The sequence below is a fragment of the Opisthorchis viverrini genome (assembly GCF_000715545.1).
Source record: "Opisthorchis viverrini unplaced genomic scaffold opera_v5_197, whole genome shotgun sequence".
NCBI lineage: Eukaryota > Metazoa > Platyhelminthes > Trematoda > Opisthorchiida > Opisthorchiidae > Opisthorchis > Opisthorchis viverrini.
In genome coordinates, this window is record NW_008751854.1 from 677,818 (window position 1) to 698,775 (window position 20,958).

Sequence of the window (20,958 nt, forward strand, 5' to 3'; positions counted from 1 at the left end):
GGATAAACGTACACAGATTAGTGGGATCATTACAAAGGGAAGCTTCTCGTTCTGGAAGGTCGGACCTCAGTAAGATGAAACGTCGGCTCAACAAGAAACTTACAACAACTGAAGCACGATATCGGTCAAGCATGGTGATATTCACATGCACCTATACTCAATATACGGAGGAGATACTATGATTTGCCAAAAGTGCATAAAACGGACTCTCCACACATAAGACGACGGACAACGGGCACATCTGTAATTTACCTTGGTTACAAATGTTGAGTAATCATATATTTCTCGCATGTTTTTTTCCAAAACCCTATCCGCTAAACCAGTAATTTACTGGAGCATTCTACATAACCAACATTCAGTTGATGATTTCAGCCTTAGAACTCAAAGAGTTGTTGGTTAGAAATGTTGTGCACTGCACATGCAAACGTGCCAAGTGGTAAAACCATAAGGTATCGAGTTTTGACTTCAGGAATTTCAATCAGTTAGATTATTCACATTTGCAATTTTGGGGTTTTGCGGGATAGGTATTTTTGTTCGTAGTCACACCACTCTAGTTTGAACGGTCGTTCTGGCGTAATTATTCCGGTGAGTCCACACCAAAGGGACATTTGGGTTCCACCACTGCGTGATGCTATTTGGCTTGTGGTCATTTTTAGGGGGAGATATCAGTCCTCGAGGAAATAAATCGTGGATCTAATAAAAGAGTACGAGATCCAGAGTCAGGATGCCTCCATAAAAAGTTATTTATACTTGGTGAAGAGCGACATCACTTTGTTCTCCATCTAGGTTGGTTGCAAACTGCCCCCTCGACTAGTCTACGTAACGGAGGGAAGGGAATGAAACGCGTAAAGCTCTAAAGCTTGTGTAACGTGTGAAATGACGAGAAGATGACGAACCAGCTGTTTCTAGATTCCAGGCCAAATAGTCACCACCCCCAAAGTTGTATTTGTCCTTTTGGATAGCCATTCTCACAACCTAGAATAATATAGAACAAAGTTCTCCTAAGGAACCAACATCTGACCGAGGGTAAGTCGGTGTGTACAAAGCTTATTGTGAATTTCTTATCACCTAAGTGTCCACTCATGACGAATATCGCTCAGGTAGACTGGAAAAGACTTCTTGTCCAAATAACTATATCAACTACCAAAGGTTTCACTCAGCGACTGAGACTGCGTGAAGATATCCGCGTTCGACCTCGTTCCACTGGATGTCGGTGAACCAGTAACCACAGTCAGTGAGCCTCAATCAGAGGCAAGATGCGCCGTCCTGACTACCCTAATAAATCTGCTGAACCTTCTACTTCAAGTCCTTCTGATGCAGGAGGCAGTTATCTCCAAATACCTTCTTTTCCGGTGGTTTCTGTTGCTTGACGCAAACCTACAGCTTGCTAATTGGTGTTGGCCAACCGACAGTAAAAATCAAAAGTTAGCCTCCTAGTGCTGCTCGACGATAATAGCTCTGGAGAACTCCGGCACCCCCTCCATTTTACTTTTCTTGTGTCGACTTATTCTCTACTGAGACCGTCTGGTCATTGCATGTGTCCAGCAGTTCCATCACATATCCGGCAGAACTTTTTAGGTCTTTTTTGAAAATCTTAGAATAGAGAAAATACCGAACTACCGGATGTGAATACAATTACATCACTTTATCTCCCTTGATCCAAGGGTTACCAGTGCGGCGGCAATCGGTTGGAGCGTTTCCACGTGATTTACTTCTTCAAAGCTAGTCCGTGTAAAAGACTAAAATAACTGCCCACAAATTTTGGAAGTAGCCCGGTAGTGAGATGCGGGTCCATGGATGCTTTGCTGTATGTCCCGTGCTTATGCATATCCACGAATGCGAAATCACCCGCATGAGAAAAAGGGATTTTATCTGTTCTGAGAGAAATTTGCATAAGGAAGAACTGCTGTATTTAACCTCATTGAACTTCCCTTCAGTTCCATTCTTAACTGAGTGAGCTATTTCAAGAGGACAGTACTATTTCAATATCCAGATGAAATTTACGTTAGAAATATCTTGTTGAAGCTTGTCTGGATATGCACTGATAGGCTGTATACAATCTCGCGGATCATTGAACTCATGACCAACGAAGAGTTTAACGAGTTACCAACACTCACCTGCAGCGGAAGAATTCAGTAACTCGCTCATAGTTTGATCCATCTCCCACATGTCCGTATGACCATCGCTCAGCTGGATTCTTTTGTCAATACATAAAGTATGATTGCTATTTCTGAGCATTTCCAACAGTACGCCGTGATTGGACTCCCCATAGTCGGAATTATCTACTATCACGTTCACGTAGTTCCAATGATATACACTGAAATAAGAAGGTTGGAGGACGCGCTCTCGCTCATGTTTGAAGATATATGTTGACTTAGTAGTGTAATTGCTCGTTATTTCATCTAGTCACCGTTTTACCAGGCCTCTCATGAAATTATCTGACTTTCAAGGAACCCATGGTCATTACTTCACAAGGTGGTGTACCCGGAAATGCCAAAAGAGAGGATCGTGCAAGTAAGGATAATATATTTTCGAAAATGATCCTCTCTACAAATGAGAGTGAATCCAACAGAAGTGGGAAACAATTGAGTTGATTCGGTGCGCTTTCTCTGACTGTGTCAATACTCAACGACAATGCGGTAGGTTTTGCTATTTCTTGGTAGAATATTAACTGGCATTTAGTGTTCATAACGTGTATCCCCATGGGTCTTTCGTGGTTCTCACGTCAAACTGGTCTGTTGAATGAGCGTATATTTTTGGCTACCATGTATCTATCCCGTATCTCCGTTTGCTGGCAAAATATTCACTGAAAAACACCGGATAATGAACTCAGCCCAGACTTCGCTCCGTGTACGAATGCGTGCTGATTTTTCGTGGAGCAGGAAGACCACTGAGCTTATGCGGATGGTAAGGTTTTCGACATACGAGTCCAAACAAACTGCAAGATGACCGGTCAGTTTCAATGGTGGCTACGTTCAAGTTGATGTGCTGTCATTCTTAAGTTAACAAGCTATGCAATATTTCCCGTATTTTTTTCTTTAGAGCTTAACGACTTCATATTCTGACTCCCCGAAACGCACACATGATTCTGTAGCTCCCAGTTTGCATACCTACGGTGAGAGCTCTCAGTCCCACGTAATTTTTTCAGCGTTTGATATTTTCGACTGGGATAGGATGGCTGTCAGAGGTTTGTTTATTAAACATGTAGAAGAAGATTCACAGTGAGGAGTAACGGAAACCTCCAGGTTTATTCCTTTCTTCACAGGAAGATTCCTCATTGATGGAAATTACCACAATAAGAAAGTTTCTTACCTTACCAACCAGAAATTTACCGAGTGACTCACTCGCTGTCGTTTGAGCCTACTAATTTATAGCGGCTGGCATAATGTTTTAAGGGTTTCTTCAAAATTAACATGTACGATTCTTCCGAACTATCTAACTTCCATCAACCGTGATTAGCGTATAGTCACGTTGTTCAGAAGACGTTGAAGTCATATGTTAATGTCTGTCTTAACCATATACGAAGTACACCTATAATAGCCGCTAAATTAGTGAACTCAGTGTGGGCTTATTATAAGAGCTTACGGCTGTCTTATTCTACTCATGTGATTTCAGGTCTACTAGTAAACCTGGATATGCTTGAGGAAGTGCGTGCAAAGCAATGCTCTTCAGATTATTTCAAGCAAATTGTTTGCTGTGATTTAATATTTTTGCATCTACCTCAATTTTCGATTACTTCGGGTTCATTCTAAGTGGGGTTCTTTTGCTGTCCTCAGTGACCATTGAAGGATTATCCGCGCTACTAAACAAAGACCTGTGGCTGCTTCTTTGGCTCCACGGTGGTATTAACTGGTTCGTCAGTTTATGTGCTGATTGGATAACACAGATCTAATCTCCGATATGGTCGTTATTGGCCCTCATCCATTGGCTGGCTGAGAGAGCCCAGACCCTAACTTCTCCGTTTCTCACACTGTGACCTTTGTTGAAATGGTCCAAGCTGATTCCAGTCACCTGGCTCGTTGTGAGAACACTCGGTTTCTTGACTGTTCTGGTTAACTCGCCGGTCGAATGATTGTTGTTGCTCACTGAGTTCGAATATGGTCAACAGTCGACCACACAATGCTCATAGTCGGAACACGGTGCGGTCTTTACCTTAGGTCACAGACATCCTATAGATGAACATTTGCAGAATAAAACCCCCTCACTGAAAGCTCAACGTTGCTGTTTTCACTATAGTTGTATAACCACAAAATACTACATGGTTGTTGGATGAGTTCTAAGCGATGAATACTTTCCAATAATCGATTGAAAACCCATATCCAAATTTGCTCTGCAAAGTTAGAAATTGACAATTTTTTAATTCAGACTTTACTCAACCGCCCAAACTTTCAAGCATTTTAAGTTCAATTGACGTTTGCATTCGTGAATTCCGATATTTAACCAAGACACTGACGTCTATTTTTCGTAGTGTCAATAACTATGGGTTAGTTATTGATAAATTTTAGTCCAACTACAGCCTATAGATGACGTCGTGCACGAAAAATGTCACAAAATCTTTCAGCTCATTCAGCGTTAATCGTTCGAAAAATTTTCCTCAAACGCGAGAATAGATCGGATATTCCTGGCGCAGATAACAGTCGCTTGCTATCGATTTGCACAACTATTATGTGTCCTCCGTCTACAATAAACAATTCATGCGACACTCACTAAGCCGTGGTCTTGCTTCCTGGAATTTGAAGTAACGTTCAGAGTTGAATGTCGGTTAGATTAAAGCCTACCTTTGAATCCCCCTGAAGAGAATGTTTATACGTTACGGAAGCCTGAATAGAATAGAGGGCACAGAACTGGCAGTTGTCCGGAGAGCGGTTTTAGATGGGCCGAGATGACAAGAGACGATGTGTAGTTATTAATGGGATGCTTCCAGTTTAAAGTACAAAGTCAAGCATAGTAAGATCCACTCCTTTTCCCCGCCTAACTCAATCCACTTGTCCTGGTAAACCTTGGTGAACGTAGACCGAAGAAATCTGCGAACGACGCCCAAGAGGAATATTCCATTAAGGTGTCCCAGATCGGAAAAGCAAGGTCCAAACAGCAAAACTTGAAGACAGTCCTTCATAACCAATCTATCGCAAGTGTCAGTCACCCACACTAACCAGCAAACGGAAATTCAGGCTGACACCCAGCGTTGATCACGTCGACTTGTCATCAGAAATCTTACAAATTTGTTCTCTGACTGCTCCAAGACTCGCTCAACCTAGTAACTTATCCACCTAGCTTGACTAAGTTTTGGTGTTAAAAGGGAAAGGTTGTCCGGCAATACATCCGCCGACAGCTTATCTGACTTCCCTGAAACTATATGTTATGCATGTTATGACATGGGACCACTAACTAGCTACCATTAAAATCTCACCTTTCATTTTTTCTAGTTTTTCACTTGAATTTTTTCACGTATTTATAAAGTGTTCATATGGCGTTCGGTTCCGAAAGTCAAAATGGACTTTGAGCCTGAAAACATCGATTCTTTGTTAAGCCTCAGTGACATAAACCGCAGGTACATGCGTGCCTTACTTTCTGTCACTCGGTGACCGACACACCAGGTAGGTTTCAAAACTCAAACAAAGACAAGTGTAACGTCTTACTGTCGGTTAGAAGCTGGTAGAACCAATATGTTTACGGACTGATTGTCCTAGAGGAAAAATGGTAAGACGTGAAATAAAGTAAGCAAAGCTAAGATGTTAAGGAACCAAAGAATTGTCATCGGTGCAAAGTATTCTAGTTCGCAAATGGTCCTGAAACTGAAACTCTTTCGACAGGTTATCGTTGCAAGTATCTATCAGATAATAAGTGAAGCCTGTTTCCGACCACTTCTCATCGTTTCAGGCCCCGTAAGAACATGCTTTACGCCCCAGAGGGTAAATTTAAAGCAAAAAGGAGTCACAACAGTATAAACTATTGTATGATAACCTGTGAAAAAACAGCAACCGAAATGAAATCTCTATGGGAGAAAAACGAATAATCTGGTAAGATTCCTCGCCAGTAAGCGAGTATTCAATGAAATTATGGCAGTAAGTTGTTGGATCATATAGGAAATAACATATTCTCTATAGGGACTAAAACACGCAGCGTTTGAGTTGTGTTCTACAGGTGAAAACCGCTTCTGATAAGAAAATGTTAGGAGTGACTGAGTATCCGAAAGTGATCCAAAAGAAAAATATGATCAGGCATCAATGTCAGCACGACCAGTCGTTAAAGTTTCACAATGTCTAGGAGTGTTGTACAGTAACTTCACTTAATTGCAGCTATCCATTTCAAAGGAACCAGAGTCCGGGTACGTGATTACCACACGCAGTAGGATAACTTTGTTGTTGGAACCCTCATAATAAAATTTATGAACACAGATAAGAGCTTCAGACTGAATGATTAAAAGGATGGTTATCTGACTGTGATGAAGGTTGTCTCGAAACTAGAAGATGGGTTGACGTTTTCTGAGTGGTCTTTTCTCCAGTTTTTGAATGGGATATTAATGGCGGTAATGGATGGGAAGTAACAACACACGTTCCACTATCATTTGGGTGAGACCATTGAGAACAACAGTTTGTTACTTTAGGAGATAGACGGTGTCTTTTAATACTGTCAGAAGGGTGCATGAGTATGCTGTGGTTCTTTACTTTTGACACGTATGTTCACCATATGAACAACAAGCCATGGGCAATCTTCCCAAAGGGGAGACACTGGTTCATTGATGGAATTGTTGTACTAGTCGGGAAGTACGAATAAGAGGATGCTAGAGAACATTGTTTTCCTTTTCAAACTAATTTACCTGCGAAGATGACACTGAGTTGCATTTTTATAGGAAGCACCAGCGTTGGATCATCAGGAAATTCGCGGTTGAATCTGCTCCGGTAACAGTTTGAGACACGACCTACTTATGACCTTCTTAATTCCACAGTAAACTGCTAAATGGCGTATCACTATGGATGACATCCAAACACTTCATCTCTATTTTGTTCAACTCCATGAACTACACGTGATCAGTGAGCTTTTAGACCTTAGATGAAGGTGCATGTTATTCGAAAAAGACTATCTGTATTCTTTTGATTAATCTTGTTCTATTTAGTAACGGTCCAAAGGAAAGATTAGTGTTTGCTGTTCCAGCGAGCACTAAGAATGATCGTGATTGTTGGAGGTAGAAACCTGAACTAACAGCTCCGTAGATAGTTTAAAGTCCTCTCGAGTTATGCCGTTCACTCTAGCTCCCAAAATGTTGGACAAATAAACAAAGTCGTGACTATTCTTCCACCTCGCCGGAAACGGCTACGATATTGTAGTCAGAGGAGTTGAATAGGACACGCTTTTGGTATGAAAAACTGGGTTCTGTTGTTCGCAAACACAGTTTGAATGCCAAGCCTTGTGGGGAAGCTCGCATTCGTGATAAGACCATCGGCAGATATAGAAAGGCACCGAGAAAAGCATGTGCTCAGCGCTTTGGAGGAAGAACATGAATAGAACGCTAATTCGTGGATAGTACTTGATGGAATGCGTGTACGTGCGGGGATCATTCACAAATCGAGGTTTACGTTCCTGCACCAAACAGCAGACGGTGTTTGAGAGGAAATCACAATGCAAGTGTGGGATTTTAGTTTTTACCTTACGTAGTTGAGTATACCATCCAATCTATCGCAAACTATCTTGAGGTTGTTTGCACGACATGCAACTATCTATCTGAAGAGCCTAATTCTCCATCTTATTTCGCACCTAGATCTTCCCCACTGTGTTTTGCTATCACCTGCAATACGACCGTTCAGTGACGTTGTTTTTCTATCTAAGTAATCAGTGGATATCACTGATAAAATCTGAAGCTATCTGACACGAGTCCGGATGGCGCTATCGTCCGGTTAGCATAGTGCTTCCTTTTATGTCAATTCAAGGCATGTGAAAATTTCATCTGACTCTAAGCTGGTATCCTCTTAGGATTCATGGCCAAACCACCGGTTGAAACCGATGCATTTTAAAAAGTCACTGGCACTGAGAATTAGTTGATAAGACAACAAGGCGCTCATCGGTCACCCACAGCATCCTTAAGGTTTCCGTGTGCTCATTCCCAGGAAAGATAAAAGAGCTGGAGTGTTCCTTGCTTTTCGGCATACTAACTGCTTCTAATCAATGACACACAGGCGATTTTGTGTTGTAAACGTCAGGCATATTGGTGGAAGTTAAAGCGTTTGTGATAACTCACCCCAGTAGATGCACTATCGTCTTTATGGCATCTCTGACACTAGGTATTGTGCGATAGAATGTCGGATATCTTCCAGGCATACTCAGTTTTGGAGCAGCAGAATAGTAGCTGACCTGAAAGCAGAAAAGTAGTACAACTAATCAAGAACCCAACAAATCCTATTTAGTGCAGTTCTCAAAAATGACTGAAGGGATCATAACCATTACAGTGGCTCACTGCTCCTCACTGGTGTTTCAGCACGACGCTAGCACATCCACCAGAATTCCAGATTGTCATAGGTACAGCTGTCCCTCACTGGATGGGACCCATTCAGAAGCGGCCACCCTTCACCAAAGAACACTACTGTTTTGACCGCTGATGCATATTGTAATGATATCGAGCCTACCAGGGGAGGCCAACTTGTTGAAGGAACCATCCGTATATCAAATGCTCTCATGCCTAAGCCATGGAAGTGGGATCTCATAGAGCGGAAAACCGGATGATATCAACAGTCACTTTGTTGTAATCTAGAATGAAGTAGCTTCAATTCGGCACAATCAGTCTAGCACGTTTCTACGAGAAATCATTACATATGTCACCACTGATGCTTCTACGTAGCGCCGTTGGATGGCAACACTTGCCATTCGAGTCCGTCGCATTAAAGATCAGCAATTCGGTTCAGCAGAGCCCTATAAACATTTTTTTATTACTTGAACAAATCTTGGGTCTGATTACAGTCCAAAATATGTGCAGCTGTACATATCAGCACCCCTCCGGGCAATTCGATCATCTGCAGCATGATAATATCGCAACAGCTGATCGGGGAGATACTGCTAGCTTACAAAAGCTGATGGACTTAATCTCTTCCCATCTACCCAGTCTTCTTCTCCAAAACAGTTTGCACGCTAGAAACGCTGGCACATTCAGCTGATTCCTATCTCAGTGACTAGTTAATAGACACGTTAAAATGTGCTCACAGAACTACACTTTTGTTTGACGGACACTTGCGAACTCAAGCAGACTGGGTTGCAATGGGCAGTCCACTGGATTCCATTCGTAGTGAGAAGTTCATGATTGGCCGACAGAGGACGTATATGGGTTTTATTATATGTATATATACCTGTTTCTTTGTCTCAGGATTCGGTCTTCGTATGCCTGTGCATCGCCTTTACTCTCCTTTCTTATGCAGCAGAGTTCTCAAGTTCCAGGTCCGAAGCTGTGGGGGACTTGTCATCTTTGCCTCGTTGGTTGGTACCATGTGTGAGGAAGTGGCTATGACAAGTAGGATTGGAAATAGGGGCCTATTCTGGCACCGGGTACCAATCTATCGACCTCAACGTCTGTCCCAGAAGTGTAATGCTACATGAGAATTCTGGTCAATGTCAACCCTTGAGTGATCGGGGCATGTGATTTCGGAGGCCGGACTTATGGAGGAAAATTTCGTCGCTTCTTCCAAAACCTGATGACACATGTCACCTGGTGGAAACAGCCTACGGTTCTTAAGCACGCCACAGGAAACAGTATGATTTCACCTCCAAACCACCTCGTTATTCAATTTCCGGAAAAAACGGACCGGCCACTCTACCTAAGGCTGCCTACCTTTGATATCTTTGTAATAGTTGAACTGACTGGCACCCGTTTCGGTCCTTAAGATTGTCATCATCCAACAGGGATTCACCCGGGTTTCTCATTGAGGCTAAGCTATTGATGAAATGAGTTTGTCTTGAAAAATTCATACAATTTGGGTTCAAGTAGCATATGAATTACATGAAAAATCGGGGACTACGCCTACCAGGTGACCCCCAGGAGCACGAAACACGTTGTGGTCTATTAGAAAGTTTCCAGAAAACCAATATTCAGCTTCTTAGGGAAACAAGAATTACTGTTTTGTTGCTAAATCTACCTGACAACGTGTGAGCGCTTATAAGAAAATAACACCATGGAACATTTAGCATTTTGGCTGTTTAGAAATGTAGAGAAAAAACATCACATTTTCTGTAAAATCTGTTGGTGACATACTACTCGAGCCATAATGCAACACTGTATTTGTTGAGACATTCAGCGAGCAATTTTGATGTGTGTTCTAGTCACATGTTTAGTTATGCATGAAGAGAGCCACTCCCGGGGTTTCAAAAGGATTTTGCCATTTTAGGCAGGTAAATATGAGGAAACTTTGGGATTAGTCAGTTTACATTCCAAGTGCCTATTATAATTATATTATAAACTAAGTCAAGTCACAATGTGAACTCAGTACTTGACAGAGTTAGGGGTAGTTCCGATCCTTATTTTCAAGAGCCGACAGATTCGCTTTGGTAGCAAATATACAGGAAGAAAAGCACTCCAAACGGTGCGCTTTAAAACTTCATTTTATGTTTGGGTGGTTCGATTGCAATCCGGGATCATGTCTGTGGTTCCGGAAATTTGGCAAGCTAATTCGTACAGTCCGTTTTTACTCCTCACGTGCTCCCATACTCAGATTACCCCGATTGAGGGTTCTCACAATATGATCGAATTAGTCAAGTGGAAGTAAGGAGAAAATTTTCTCCAGATTTCAAACACTAACCAAGACTACAGTTTTTCGTTGGGGGTCGGTCCTGATGACTCTAAACTAAAAGCTATTATATGCAGCATTGACCTTGACAATGAGGTTAACTGGGATTCTCTTCTGTTCTGTGTGACGGCTTCCATTCTATCAGCGACGACCCTAGGTGGTGCTGCCTGGATGAATGCCAGAGGATATCTTACTTCGTTCAGCTTTGGCGCACTTTCGGTGCCTAACTGCCATGCCAGCCAAAGGTTGCACGAGAGCTGGGATACTGCCAGGTTGCTCAAGCCTAGACAGAGGAAGTCGAGAGGCAGATGTCGGGTTCGCACCATGAAGCTTCCGGTCAGTAAATTCGCGCTCTAACCACTTGGGACATCTCGCCCCTATCCTAAGTATTTGTTCTGACCTTCTAGCTTACCAGTCCAGGCAGACAATGATCAACAATAATGTGTTTATTATTGTGACTGAGATGAGATTTTTTCTGGAGATCAGTGCGACGTATATATCCAGCATCATTACTTATCCTTTGGGGGGGGCGATATATACATAAGAATGAACAAAAACTCACTTGTGGAACAGCAAACAACTTCAACAGGCTAGCCACCGAAAGCGACACGTCACTGTAGGCCGGACCGATTAACGCTGTAATGGGCTTCTCCTCTACAGGGGGTGGGTCTACGCGTCCGCACACAGGACCACAAAAGCTGCTTATATTCAGCTGGAAAAATAAAGGCACATTTGTAGGCACACAGGTGCGTTGAAAGGTAAACCGCTGGAGTGAACAACTAGTGTAGATACATTGTCAAAAAGGCGAGCACCTGTGCATTCTGGTACACCTTGTGTCATCGGTATGCTTACTGTGGTTGGTTCAATCTAATGAAAATCTGCCAGAATTTTCTGGACCACGTCAGCTCTTAGATCACTCAGCCCAGCTCTCTGCGTACCCCGATAAATGCTTTATTCAACTCCAACAGGTTCTACATTTTAGATTCCGTGGGCTCATTCCCAAGAAGGGGTCACTGAGGAGCCTCGGGGGCGATAGGCAAATTTCTTGTGAGTTCATAAACCACGCAAGAGGAGGCGTTGTTATTGACCTTGTCATTGGGCGAGCAAACTTCACTGAGTTGTCGTTTCACAAAAACATTTATTACATCTGTATCTTTCATCTCTGAACCAGATGGAGTGATCAGAACACGGTTCCTTATAGCTGGGCCGACTATTGATTTAGAGCGTGGTCGAATGATTTGCTGTTCGTCCCAGGTGGATGTAGGACCCTATGATCAAAAAACACTTTCGGATGAGTTTTCAGTAAGAAGTTACATTTAAAGGAAGCCCAAACCCATCTTCGAATGCATAGATCACCCATTCCCGAAAACAAGCGTCTCGGGAAGGGAATGGTTTGCCGTCATGAAATTGACTTTTGGCGGGAACATTCCGCTTGCATTTCACCCTAGCTTGCGTTCTTCGCTGTTGTGCCCACATTCATCGTTATCTCTATCTGAGACCTGCATACCATGCCGCTAATGTGAATTGTGAAGTGACATCTACGATCGTAGTATAATAATTCGCTTTTTCATGTTATGCTTGTAGCAATTTTTTGCTATGTGGATCGAACCCAAAAGTATGTGGTACTGACGAGCATAATTAAGAGACGAACAGCCGCTCTCTTTTCCATAGGTCAGGTGTAATGGTATGCAACATCATAAACGAAAGATTCAGCTGGGTTCCAGATAAGTCTCTCGCAAAACCTAATTTGTTTGAAAATGAGTGTATCTCACGTTTGCTTATTCTTTGTAAGGTAAAAGTTGTTGTACACTATCAGGCAAAATAAATTTACACACAGTCAACCAGTAGTAAGCATAAGTGACAGACTGAAGGTTTATATGGGAGTTTGCGTCTCCATCTACTTTTTCCTTTCAGTTAATCTGTTCATCGTCAAACTATCATTGCCTTGTAACATCATTGTCAGTTTACTTTCCTCGATATATAGGCTAAGGCGAGTATAACGTTCTCAGTCAGTCGTGCGATTACACGTCTTCCCATCTAAACGCACCTTTTCGTGCGGATGAAAGAGCCAAAATTGCTACGTTGAGAATGAAAGCGTGTAGCCACCAGCTTTATGAGGCATTACCGTCGTATTCTCCGGCCCTCAACTTGGAAGCATAGAAAACCTAGCTGACTCCACCTGAGAGCCAGGATCACAACTCCTGAGTGTTCTAAAATAGCGTTTGTAACTTTTAACATCGCGTTGCTGGGTGACTACCACCCGTCAGTTGTTAATTGGTTCTCGCGTAACTGTTACCTTCATAACTACCTTAAACATTTCAAATTCTCTGGAATTTCGCAGAGATTTTCAGGCCGAAGGTAACGTTAGTTCTCACCTGTAGTTTCGTCCGCTCCGCAAACTGATGGAGTTACATTTTGACTGGTTATTGAATTGAACAAATCAACAGTGTCTCAATTAGAATACGCCATGTTCGACAGCAGAGCTAACCAGGAATTTCTTTTATCCAGACTCACTGTGTATAACTGCCTTGAGAATCAAAGGATAAGATAATCACGCCTGATTAGGTTGACTGATCTTATTTGACAATGTATTTGGTTCACCGTCTTGCATAGGAATGGTACTAACCAATTCAGGCAAGAACAAGTGACTGAAACGTTTGTTGGCTCTGTCTTGAGAAGTGCCAAAGCTTGAAATTCAAAAGTACACAGCATGTTGCCCTACTCGTTCAACAATATCAGCCTAAGAACAACATTACCATTAAACATATGATGGATGGAATACGTCTAAGGTATCCATTACCATCTGGACAATGCTGTAATCGGCAGCTCTCGGTAACGCTTGCACCATATTGCACTGAGTTGCGATATTAAGTAGGAGCGTAACAAATTGAAGGAAGAGGCCGGTATCTAGAATCAACAGGTAACTGGTAAAATTTTTATGCCATGAAGTTTAGGCTGGCTGACGTTTTGCGACTTGCCTCGGCATGTTCGCACACTGATTCTCTTCCTTTTGTTCTATATCATCACCTAGGGCTTTCATTCAGCAGGTTTCTCAGCTTATTGAGAACCGTCTGTGGTTTTTCTACTATGCACGGGTTTAGTGGTCTGACCACTGTCGACTGGCACATCGATTTCGGATGCCAGCCCTTTACACCCTATATATGTATTCCGGGTGCTTTCCCTTGGAACAAATCTAGTTTCTTCCTGGCTTCCGAAAAAGGACACTTCGAGAAAGCAGTGAATCCAGGTGACAGATTTACGAAAAGGATTCTAGCAAGACTACCTGGATCCGTGTAATGTCACCTAATCTCATCAAACTGAGTACTTAGTGGTAGAAAAATTGATAGTAGGCAATCAGCGTCAAAAGGACGAGAGTTAGAAGGAAAGCCGTCGGATGTGTGTAACAATGAGAAGTGAGAAAAATATAATAATTTACAGGGTACAAGGGATGGGGTGGTATGAACAGAAATCTAATACGGATTGAGGAAGTGGAATGGCCGAGTGGGTCTGATGTTCAATCTAGACCCACACAGATAGATCTAATGATAACACAATTTCCACCTAAAAGCTAAGTGTTACAAAAGCCTTGAATTGTAAGTAACTGCACGAGCAGAGTTGGTAGCGAAAATTTTCGACTAATCATTTAAAAGTTCCACTTCATCGTTCAGAATCGAATCTGTTATAGAGGTGACGTTTGACTGCAAAGCGCCAAAATTACAGGGGATTCACTTCGCATACTAGGTACCCTGGCAGCGTCCAAAGGACTTAAGGGCATTCACTAGCATCTTGCTCAGATTAAGTTAGAGTCGTAGGCTAAAATGGAATGCCCGAATTATGATACCAGAGTCAACCTGCTCTAAACATTCAGATGATAACATTCAAAGGGTGGGATCACACACACATAAAACACGATACAGTAGATACATGTAATGCAAATAACATGTTCCGCACAATGTTTTTTAAACTATCTGCTATCGTTTGCTTGACGTCCCAGTACACATATAGTTAGCACTGTTCGTCATCCGTTTGCCACAGGCTTTATCAAGGGGCTATTGGTTTCTTCAACTATTATTTTAGTTCACACTGAGCCTCCTAACTGTTGTCTCGTGTAGGATGATCTAAGCACGCATTTTGGGAAGAAAATATTGACTTGTGAACAATATATCTAAATTTAGGTAGGCAATTTGTAGTTCTGTCATAGTTTGAGCTGATATTTTCTGGTTGACTGTTAGGCACCGATTTTGGATTTCGAACCAGAACCTCTTCACAAAACAGTACGTTGCTTGAACAACAAAAAATTCTAAAAGGCTGTTTTGTAGTACGTGTGTTTGCATAGTTGGTACTCACTCCGATGAAGCTTAGCGATTGTCGCAGCGCGATTTCTGCATTACTGAAGGAGTCAAAAACAATCGCACCCAGGGTGTAATTCAGATAGTTTTTGCGAGAATTTATCGCATCTATAGTAGATAAAATCGCCTCCAGGAACTGGAAAAAGAAACAAAAAACGCGATATTTGTAATTGAATTTTATTTGTGATGCATTCTGTCGTCAAATTCTTGAAAGAAAAGAAATTTTATGCTTTTCGTATCAGAGACCATTAAACACGCGTTGACTGACGCATTCAGTCGCCATCAAGACAATCTAGCTTAGTTTAGCTGACAAACTAAGTACATTCAAAGACGGAAGTTTGCAGGCGTAGCACCTCCAAATTTATTGGTCAAGGATTAGTTTCTTAACCTAGCTAGTTCCTCCTGTGAACCAAGCACAAACGTAAGTGATGGATTCTACAACATGATATTTTTCACCAAACAGAAGTTCGGCGGAGCCGTTGGTTAGCCAACAAAATCAAACTAAGGAAGAACCTTGATCGTGTTATTCTTTGCAAGATTGCTCTGTATGCAACCTTTTGAGCCATTCAACTAACATAAATAGTAAATACACTGCAGATGAGTGATCAACTGTCGGTCTATAGTTTGCGTGATGGAAACAGGTACGCACGAGAGAGCAATGGACGCACAGAACCACAGAAACATTGAGGACATCGCCAGTAACAAGCCGTGATCCGGGAAAGTTGGTAAGACTTCAAAGAGCAACTAAGCAATTCGCAAAATATCTTTTTTGGCATTCTTTGGCATTCGTCTTCGAAGGCCTTAAGGATCGAGAAATCTCCCGTCCGCGTCAAGCGTAGTGATAGGTTATATGAATGAGCGAGCTCTAGGGCCACTGCTTGGAGAAGATACTCTATAACAGTTTGTCTGGTTCCTCCACCAGCCTGGTAAAAGCTCTACTGCACTTCCATTAAGAGAAAAGTTAGTCGAGTATCCATTGTTCATCTACCTGGTCTTATTCTATGACCAGAAAGCTTACGTTATGTTTACTATCAACCTCAGCTGACAATCAATAAACCCAACACGTACATTAGAACGACGAGGTCACTAGTCAAACAGCCGCCCTGAAAGCATGACAGTGGCCAAACAACCGCTATCCGATCAAATTTGTCGTATGCACAATCAAGCAGACTCACTTTGAAACCCAAAATTGTCACTTCCGGTTCCTGGCTAGGCGAGGATTCCCAAAGACTGTGTATGGGTACAAAAACTCCAAGCATCACATCACCATTGTAAATAAACGGTTCCCAGTATTTAACTGCACAAGTGAGTTTGACCAATTTATACTGAGTCAGACAGCATAAAACAACGACAACCAGTTGGAGTAAGAATGAGCGGACTTGCATTGTGAAGCGACGTATTGTCACAGCCTAGCTCGCTCACATACCACTTTTCTGATGGCAATCTAAGCCTGTGAACAAATTAGGCACAACTTAGGCCAATAATGAACCCCAAAGTTCGATTCCGAAGGTCACTTTGCATTTCACGTGATGGATATGAAGGCAACCGCAACAGAGTCAACAAAGTATGTGATAGTACCTGCCCACGCTTCAACATATCATTTGATTATTTTTTCACCATCGAAACAATCATCAACATCAATGACACGTTGGAAATCAGGCTCGGTAAAAAACAATAGGATCGTGGTCAGCCCGACCACGTTCCCAAATAACTATGTATTCAACCAGGACTGAGTTTTATTCAAAGCTCGCGTGTGACGTAAAGTAGTTCTGGTTCTAATCTTTTCCCGTCAGATTTTTAAACAATGGTTTCTCGTTATTCTCAGATACATACCACTTGGAATTTAACCCTATGGTCGCACAAACCTACAGTTGACAAATTACCATCTTTGTAGTGTCTTATACACATATACCAGAAGTCACTGTGAAAGATACATACCACTCGAGGTGTAGAAGGTTGGAGTCAAATTGCATTTTGAAACACAAGCCACCTAACACTGTGGTAATGGCATTCCGAGTATTTTGTCAAATGACAACAAAGATGGGACGCACCAGAAATTTTCCTCCACTTGCATCCTTGTATAATGCTACCAGCGAAAGGAAGAAGGCCTTCACTGCGGAGTTATTTATTGGAAAATGCCGGCTGACCAGTTACAGAGTATTGGACAGAGAAGCAGAACTCTTATTTGTATCTTATTTACAAAAATTGGACATTCATCTTCTGCTGAACGCGTCTTCTTGAACTTTCCTAGATATTCATTGACTCCAATCATTCACTGCTCAAATAGAAGCAAGTGCTACAAAGCAGCTCCACAAATTCCGCAACAGATCTCGCTTTTCAAGAGACGCAAAGCGAATTTACAAGAACACATACTACTCGCATGCCTCCCCGTCAGTAGTATCACCGTTACGCCAGGATTACCCTGGGTTATGGTGGCCTTGCTGAGATTTCAAATAAATTTATTTTGTGCCGTAGGACAACTGGTTTGGTTGTTTGTTTGTGTCGTAGTTGTCCGGTACCGTCGCTGAGTCTTCTTCTAAAGTTCCGTGGACAGCCACTGTATTTGATCTAGAGAGACTTCTCACATTATTTCAACTCCAATGTAACGTCGAACAAATTGTGGAGGCAGCTTACTATGTGGTCCACCGGGTATTTGGTACTTGGTCCGCATGTATTCTTCCCAATGAAGCAAGATTGAAGATCTCTTTGCGAAAGCCTGCTAATAAGTACGTTCAGTAGCTGACTGTACCCTTCAAATTCACCAGTAAGGTTGATATCTTCAGGTATAGTGTGCTGTCTACTGTAATCCATTCTTTAATGACGAAAAGGTTTTTCACGTGACGAGGCCGAAATATGGGATTAATTATTGATGATAACATGCGCTGCAATTTCTGCATTACCGCTCCGGCCGAAAAATGGAATCGGTAGTCCCGATGGGGTTATTTTTATGCGTTAATATTTGTCCACTGAAGTTTTCCACGTTGAAGTTGGGAGCTTTGAGTATATTTTTTCAATCGCATTGGCGGGTGAGCTAGACAGATTTTTGAACCCAACCGTCGCCGTTGGGGAGTTTAACCTTCCTCGTGAGTTTCCCCAGTTTTTCTTCTAATTTTAACCGAATTCTGATGTGGTCCATCCAATTTTTGCAAATCATTGTGGGCCGATGAAAGTACAGCAGTTTATCATGCTTTCGTTTAAGGCTTTCGTGCTTTCTTTGTGATGATTAGTTCCATTCTTCGTAGACCATGTTGCTTAGTCAGTACCCAGACACACGGATGGTCTATTGCCGGTCTATGTTCGGTCAATTTCGGAAGTAAGTTTCTCCGTAGGCACTTATGGAATGCTCAAGACCAAAGTTCACCTGCACGCTGGTCAATCAGTGGGTGGATCAAGAGCGACTATTCAAACGACCAGGCATAATCGAAGTACTCCTCTGTCAACAGGACACACCGAAGTACCGCCAAAGAATCACGTAACGATAATTTACGACATACTTATAATGTCACATTTGCTGGTGACAAAACATTTATACCAGAAAGGCCCAGCTAGCCGACCAGAGTTTTACCAGTCCCGAGCATTCACATTGGAATAAGTTGGGACGAATCACTGAAATAAGGACCCGTCTCTTCAAGGAAAGCTTGAATATGGATACGGGAGTACGGGCACTGGTAAAGTTCTCAAGGGAAATTGGCTGTAAAACGGAGCGCACATCAAATTATGTTTGATGCTGGACTTGGTATGCACGGCGCCTAATGTTTTCTACCAGGCTTTTTCTCACACACTACACCTCCAAAATAGTGGCATTTTCCTACTAGATTACTTAGCTAAGGACACACCCGTCAGCTGACTGCAACTAGTGTTATATGCATGCGGACGTGTCAATGTATAGGACAGGATGACATTGAAAGTTAAGGAGCGCAACTCCTGTGGCACAAGTCTTCTAAACAATAAGCACGCACACACCACTAATGCAGGGGATCGAAGTCCAGCCAAGTGAGCTTGTAACCCAATAGTAAACTAACATTACCATCGGAGGACTTATTGCAATGCACCACTCAGTTGTAAGACTCATCTCCATTCAAACTGGTTGCACAGTTATACTTAAGAATATGTTGTTCAAATGTTCCTGTTTTGTAGCAGGAAGGAATAGTTTCGACTTAGACAATATGTAGAGGCAGGCCGAGGTTTTGCAGGCCACCGTTTCGGAACCGCCTCCCTACCTGGACTGTGCTAACATTCTATCTCTACTGAACTCTGCGAAGTTCCAGTAACGTATTTTGTGAATATGCCACTCCTAATATTTGTAGGTTGAAGAAAATCTCCCGGTCCAATACATTCTTGTCGTCAGGTAACCTCAAAAACGAATAGAAAGCAGTGTATACTTTTGACCACCCGAATACATAAAATCCGTTCTGATGAGGATCTGACTGCATAAGTAGTTTGAAGGAAGTTTAGTTCTCTTAGACTACCTATAGGTTTTGACTTGGAGATGATTCGTGAGGCAAACCCTGGAGCAACTCACTTGTGAGATAGATTTCACCGAAGACATTTTCTATGCACTATGCAAAATGAGTGCCCATTATTATTTTCCGAACTTCCTTGGAGCAGACGCAACAACTACTTCGAAATTTTACACGGCCGAAGGAATGTGGCTATCCAAACGTTGATAAGTTAGTGAAACTGAAAAATGAACGTACATGCTAATAAATAAGTATAAAAAACCAAAAGCAGTCCAGAAAGACAGACCGTGTCTCAACTCAACGCACACTGAAAAATCATTTCCATATATGGGACATTGCGGAGTACCACGCATTGATGAAAAACGATACCTTTTCATGGTAAGTCTATACGAATGAAGCTTGTGGGGAGTAGTCCAGTAAGGAAATTACTGCACAGTCACTACAAATCCCAGTTCTCAGACAGGTATGAAAGAATTTGCAGATGATATGATAAACCAGGACCATGTTTAGGACCCTAGTTCCTCAGTTTTCATAAATCGAAACAGACTAAAGTAATCTCATTAGGAAGCATTGGGGAATAAAATACTTGCACAACAACCCACCCATAGCATAATCTACGCGCAAGAAACCTGGGCAACTTGAAAAATCCCGTTCCATTCCGTCCATTTCCACAACTGCGGAATGTTAACATCCCGAACTCATTTTGACAGTCGCACACTAAAAACTGTCAAGATCTTATGACCGAAATGGTGATTAGCTAATGGACACAGTCAATGCATGTGCAAATCGCACACTTCTGTCTTTTGCTTGCCTGGCCCATGGTGATTGACGACCACTGCTTGGCTGAACGCCAACATGCTCGGGCCAGGATTATGGAACAATGCATTGAAAGATGTTCTGGAATCAATCCGAATAACCGTGACGTTATGTCTTGTCTCAGCAGGATTCCAACTTTGCGAACCTTGGGAGTGTTTTTGTGTCGACGGGTCCCAGTGGGTTGTTTGCAGCACTGACAATCCAAACACACGCTGCGAGAATGTAACTTTCACTCCATCCGAGGTCCATACTACGCACCAGTTTTGTGTATGCATGACATTGCATACATACCCGATGGGGGGTGGATATTCTACCAACTCAACATTGTGCCAGAGACTTCTTCCAGCTTGCACACATTGTGAACCATGTATCTAGAAATACAAAAACACTTAGTAGGTAGATAACTAAGGAACTCTCATGTACCGCTTCCATTGTTTAATTTTACAGCTGATTACGAGATGCCGGAGATACTTGGCTTTTAACAAACGGGCTTAGTTTGGCCAATTTTTGGCGCATATTCTAAATGGGCGCCTCAACTATCCTGTTTCTCTTGGAACAAAAAATAAC

At 42.2% G+C, this 20,958-nt stretch overlaps 1 protein-coding gene across 1 annotated transcript in view; it reads right to left on the minus strand.

The window, feature by feature from the left end:
* Positions 1-16,533, minus strand: part of T265_08023 (hypothetical protein) — a gene marked incomplete at both ends in the record, with an annotated part of 43,055 nt that extends 26,522 nt beyond the window's left edge. The window contains 5 exons of the mRNA XM_009173710.1: positions 2,118-2,317; positions 8,237-8,349; positions 11,329-11,478; positions 15,114-15,251; positions 16,291-16,533. Coding sequence (XP_009171974.1) covers positions 2,118-2,317; positions 8,237-8,349; positions 11,329-11,478; positions 15,114-15,251; positions 16,291-16,500 — 811 coding nt within the window. The remainder of the gene's footprint in view (positions 1-2,117; positions 2,318-8,236; positions 8,350-11,328; positions 11,479-15,113; positions 15,252-16,290) is intronic.
* Between the last annotated feature and the right edge of the window lie 4,425 nt (positions 16,534-20,958).